The sequence below is a fragment of the Amblyomma mixtum genome, chromosome 9, assembly GCF_055824585.1.
Source record: "Amblyomma mixtum isolate Tamu chromosome 9, ASM5582458v1, whole genome shotgun sequence".
NCBI classification, from domain to species: Eukaryota; Metazoa; Arthropoda; class Arachnida; order Ixodida; family Ixodidae; genus Amblyomma; species Amblyomma mixtum.
In genome coordinates, this window is record NC_143020.1 from 89124896 (window position 1) to 89130895 (window position 6000).

Genomic DNA, 6000 nt, shown 5'->3' on the forward strand with positions numbered 1-6000 from the left:
AATGTACCCGCATCCTTAGACCGTATGGATCGCTTCAAAATTGATAAGCGTGTTTGGATGTTTTCGAGCGTATTCCAGATGTTCTATTAGTCAATGCTATACATTCCCCTGTAAGTTACGTAGGCCACATATTTTGCACCGAAATGCAACCGACATGTCTTTTTCGATAATTATGATAGTTTCGATTTCACCCGAGTTAAGGACCTTCAGAAACGACGAAGGGTTTGAATTCTCAAAAATGAAACGCGTTTCCATGGTAATTTAAAGTCGCACGCAGTGCAAATTTTCAGAGAGAGTCTGAAGTGTTACGTCGGCAGTTATCTGCCAGACGTGATCGAGAGCCATGCACGGTGATTCGAATAAACTGATATCTAATTAAGCTTTTATAAGAAGCTGATGTGTTCTCTAATGCTGTCGAGCAATATTTAACATTCACCGTACACTTAAACCCGAGCTAAGGGCACAACTAAAAACAGATCTTGGCAAATAGCGCCCCCTTTTTTTTAGTTATTCGCACATTTCCAGCCACACGTCAACAAAAATAAAAACACATTCGATAAACATATTATGGGCGATACGCACCTTCACCGTAGACGTTTTCCCATTGGGAGTCGCGGTATCCATATTGACTTGTCTCTTCGATTCAGCCCCTCCACGATGGTGACTGACCCCGCCTCCCTTCAGCTCGGAGTGCGGTCGAAGAAGCCCCCACACTCGCGGTCACTCAGCGACGACGCACCCAGCTTCGTCACCCCTGTTCCCATCCCATTGATGCGGCGTTGCCGGTGACGAACACGAGGACGCACGAAACTGTATATATCCACCAGGCGATGCGAAGAAGAACAGCGTGCGTAAGCAAATGGAGTGCGTGTCTCACAAACGGAAGCTTGAAGCACTTATAGCGAAGGTGCCACACGGCGACACTGAGCAGACGATAAAGCGCGCGCGCGATGGTCAACGCGGAACTGTGTTGTGAAAGGCGCGCAGCTGCGCGCGCCGCGTTTTCCACCACCGCTGGAGAGCGCGAGTCAGCGGCAAGCACTGAAGCCAGGCGATGTTTCGTCGTCTGCTCCGAAAGCGTCCCTGTGGCGGCGGCGCTGCTGTCGCTCCAGAGCCGCGTTTGACGTAGAGAGGAGGACAAGCGCTCGCGCGTACGGCAAGCGAGCGTTGCAGGGGGGGGTAAAGCGTCGCGCCTTGAAGCTCTTCGTGTATGATGTTTTCTAGAGCACTACTTTGGCTGGCGCGCGGCGGTAGAGACCGCAACGTAGTCTCAGCTGAGCGGGGTTGCCTGTTTTGCTTGCATTTGCTTTGTGGGGGCGGGTGGCTGGCTGGACGGAGGGCCTACGCTAGGCGCGCGACGAGCGCTTTACAGTTCATTGATTTGTTTGACCCTGCTAGCTCAGCTCCGAGTTTCAAGCCCCCGGGTTATCTCCGTTTCGCTTTTCACGTGTTTGCTTCTTCCATATCCGAGCATGGAGGGAATAGGCACATCTGCAGACGGTCTCGCCAGCGCCATTCCTTCTCGTGGGCTTTTGGGGGAGATTAGTCGTCGGTTTCCGGTGTGGTGTACGTGGCATGCGCCAGACGCGTGGTCTGATGGAGGGTGAAAGTGAGGGCGAGAACAAGGGGGAGAGAGTCGGTGAGAGAGGTTGAGTTACGCTTTTGACTCATCTCTGAAAGGTCCCGGGGGCATTTTCTGGCCAGCTGTGCGAGCGCTCACGGTTTGCTCGTCGAAGCCTCTGTTCAGCTGAACAAAGCAGACGCAGCTGTCGCGGGAGAGTTTACGCACATGTGTAACGGGAAGCAAGGTTCTCGTTAGCGGCCGCGGAAGCAACAGCCATAGTTGTCAATATCGCTGCTTTCAAACTCATTTTGTTTCGCGTTTCTGTTTCTAATTCGCCCTTTCAATTTTTTTTTCTTCTCTTAAATGAGAACTGAATGATAAGTTACGCTTCAAGCTGTGATAGGATACCGGAATAGACGAAAGGGTATGTTGTTCAACTTAGGACTGGATTGATATTCTCTCTGCAGTTTCATAGATATGGGGTTTCGAAGTTATGTGTCGCGGTTAGGTTTCTGTGAATTTGACTGATCGAACATTGTGTTTGTCGGGTTGATGTACTGCCTTGAAAAAATTGAAGAGGAATCAAGAGAGAGTCTTCACCATGCACATCAACTTAACAGACAGTGCCATTAGAAAACTAAACATGCGTTACGTGAACAGTCGACGGTACATTTAATACTTGGCGTTCACTAAACACTGTTTTCCAGGTTGCTGCAATAGCATGCTTTTCTTGTATTGGTCTCTAATCGGGTGGTAATAACGAGGATGACGAAACATTACTCTTTATTGGGGCACAGGAAATCCTCAAGAACATGTGAATTCTGGTTCTGTACATGCACGTTGTCCAATGTGGCGTGTAGTTCAGAGAGCTATTGGTGATTTTTTGGAACTCGGCGCCATGCTGCGGCGGCGGCGCGAGCTAGTCTAAGGAGGATCGGCGCTCGGCGAACTTCCTCATTTGCCTCGATGCCTGAGCGGTTGATTCGCAGGCATATCGAGACGTTCTTGACAGATTATTGCTGTACAAATATATTTGAAGAGCGCTTTCACATGGATGTTTGCACGCTAACGAAATAGAACATTCGTTAAGCGTCGATGCGCGAGTTTTCTGCTGCCAGCAATACTGAGAGAGCATGGCGACAAGATATTTTTTCAGGCAACGTGTCCAGGACCATGGCAGCGCATTTATTAGTAGGCCCCAAGCCTATATTTCTAAAAAGAGGGTTTGCCTGAATTTGAAGAGCGAATGTAAATAAGTGGCGTGGTTTGTTATGAAATATCGGCGAGCAGACGACAAGTGCGAGTGCATTGAGAAATCTTAAAAAAAGCGCGATTCTACCTATGCTGACCCCGGGAGCAGTGCCCCGTTGTATTGCCATTTTAGAACGATTAAAGCGCCCTCTCTTGGTCCTGAAAATGACCAACAAGGCCCAAGAAGCGCAGGTAGTTGGCTCAATATTGGAAACGTATTGGCATAGGACAGTCCAACAAAGGACCAGAGTGAAACAACAATTTCCAGTATTGGGCCGATTACGTGTGCTGCTTAGGGGAATGACCTTTAAGAGGCGGTGCAATCATTCTGGCGGAGTGAAGGTGAGAAGCTATGCCTGAATAAGAAAGCGCACCTTGGGACATCTGAGGAAGAGAAAGGTTGGTCAGATGGTTCTTGATAATCACGAAGTTAACAAGCAAGGTGCTTGCCAACGTTTCGACATTGTCTTCGTCTGGGACATCTCGGACAACTGGTACGTTAACGGGATGTAAAGACTTAGTAGCCGTTAAACTAGCAGTGGACGATGAAGAAACTTTCCTTGAAAATTTGCGCGGAATTAAGCTTCTTTCCCAAAGGGCTGGTTGTACAGATGCATCCTATATCGTCTGCCACACCACCGTGGGAAACACAAGTTTTCCAACTCCCAGAGACCTAGAATGTCAAGTACGAGGAATTAGAATCAGTGTAAATGTATTCGCCGACCATAAAAGACGCTCCAGGAATGAGGAAGCGAAGCGGACGTGGTTTTATTCGAGTGCCGACAACCACAATGTGCGTGAGGCATTCCCCGAAGCGTCGTCGTTATCAGCTGCCGATCAAGGTAAACGTAACGCCAGCGCCTCGCGCTGCGATGTTTGCTCAGTAAAATCTCCAAAACAACAAAAAATATAAAAGAAAGTCATCCGCGAAGCGCAGACATTAACAACCTTGAGAAACGATCGTTTACTGCCGGGCCGCGGGGCAAAGTAGGTGAACGACCGTAGCGATAAAAGCGCTGTGTCACCAGAGCCCTCTAATCCGATAGGCATCAAACAGCGAGGCGGTCATTGGGCCTCGTCGCTTGCTTCTTCCAGGGAGCAAAAACAAAGGAGAAGGCAGTGGATAAGCATAATAAAGAGCAAAGGGAAAACGAAAACAAAGAAGAGAGACCGCTAAATTAATCTCCGCAGCCGTCGCTTCAATCTGTGCCGGCGCTTGATAAAAGAGGGCGCCAGAAAACACCCCGAAGGCGGGGTAGCGTTTAAGATCCCGATCTGGCCAGGAGAACGAAGAGCAGGGCAGAGGAGCGAGGGGGGGGGGGGGGGGGGGGGGGGACGAAGGCGCTAAATGGGCAGGCGAATGGCACGCTGGGAAAGAAAAATAGTGGGCCGGTAGCAAAACACTTCGGTGGTGTGCGCCGGGGAACTTTCCTCGAGCCATTTTTCGCAGCGAAGCGACTTCCTTTTTGGGTGTACTGGGTTGTCATGGTAACTGGCTTCGTTTCTATAAGTCTGCTGTTGCAGGCACGTCACATGACAGATATAATTTCTCGTAGGGTGTTATGTGGGTTACGTGCACCTATGACCATGAAGCACAGAAAGTGAACATGGGAGGGAAAAGACTCAGGGTACTTGCCTTCGTCTGGGCAAAGCGTTCATCATTTATTTATTTATTTATTTATTTATTTATTTATTTATTATACCCTAAGGGCCATTATGGCATTACAGAGGGGAGTGGTTACAAAAAAAAATGAAATCAATTTAACAAACAGGAGTTAATGAAACAGGCTAGGTACAAACATGACTCATACACCTCGAGCATCCACTTCTGCGCATCTGAAATCATTCTTCGCCCAGACAGCAAGAGATTGGAACGAACTTCCCGCTGAAGCTTTCATCCATCCTGGCCTGGAATCCTTCAAATCATTCATCACTGATTTATTTAAATGATATGTATGCCCCCTCCTCAAGAAATGCCCCTAGTGGGCCTTTGAGGTACTAATAAATATATGACCCTTACACATACATTATAGCTAAGGTGTTCAGGAGAGAGAAAAAAGAAAAGAAAACAAAAAAACACAATAACACAGTATAAAATGCATCCTAGTTAAACAATGTTATCTATAGCATTCTTGAATAAATGATTATTGGGGATGGCGGCCGTCGAAGAAGGAAGGTGATTGCACTCATTCGATGTGCGGGGCACGAATGACTGGAAAAAAGTTTCTGGTCTGCAGAAAGGGATGCCAACCTTATGAATGTGATCTAGTCTCGGCGATACGTACTGCGATGGTGAGATAAGTTCAGCAGTTCGGCATTGGCGGGGTTTAAATAGAGCCTTCATTTCGAAGAGGATTCACTTGTCATCGTCTGGGCAAAGAGTTCCCCATTGGCGGGGTTTGATTAGTTCTTTCACTCTGACGAAGATTCCTCCTCGAAGTGAAGACCCTATTTAACCCCCGCCAATGATGAACTTTTTGCCAAAATGAAAACAAGTTCTCTTGTCGAAACGTTGGAATGCATCCTGAGGCTTTCCCCTCTCTTGTTCACTGCGTATATCAAGAACCATCTGCCATGATAACCATGATAACCATGAAGCGTTATATAAAAGGTTAAACTCTGGATGCGTGGGAGGATGCGAGGAGGCAAAGTGCCGGTGTAGAGCGGTGTTATCAGCTAAACAAGGGCAGATTTCGATAGCATCGATAATGTGCGATTCCTGCAGTGAAATTTTCAATAATTTTCGTTTATGCTTGAAAAAAAAAACATCGAATTTTCCCAACATTGTGCAACGCCGCATTTCCGACTTGTTTCTTAAATAAAGGTAAAAGTGACCACTGCCAGGAATTCAGAAGGCCTGCTATTAAGTCATTCGCTGTCTAAGCTAATTGAAATTGCAGGCAACTATACCAGCACATGGCGGTCTGACCTTTAATGTTGCTCTTGATTTATTACGTGCGTCAATATCTGTGGTTAGTTTTGTATTTTTGGAGAGTTCAGAATTCGGCTGAATTTTCATATTTTCCTCGTTAAGTAATAAGTTATATTCAAGAAATTTACCATTATTTCCAGTGTCTGCAAGGCACAGGCCTAGAAAAGTGAAACATTTGAAATTCAGGTATTTCATCGCCTATTTTCATTGCTGGCGAATTACAAAGTTAAAAAGGACGATTCACAACCGAGTT

At 47.0% G+C, this 6000-nt stretch overlaps 1 protein-coding gene across 1 annotated transcript in view; it reads right to left on the reverse strand.

Moving 5' to 3' along the window:
• DAAM (disheveled-associated activator of morphogenesis-like protein) overlaps positions 1–1034 on the reverse strand; it is a 126987-nt gene extending 125953 nt beyond the window's left edge. Inside the window, exon 1 of the mRNA XM_089560773.1 lies at positions 583–1034. Coding sequence (XP_089416899.1) covers positions 583–624 — 42 coding nt within the window. The 5' untranslated portion in view covers positions 625–1034. The remainder of the gene's footprint in view (positions 1–582) is intronic.
• Positions 1035–6000: the final 4966 nt, after the last annotated feature.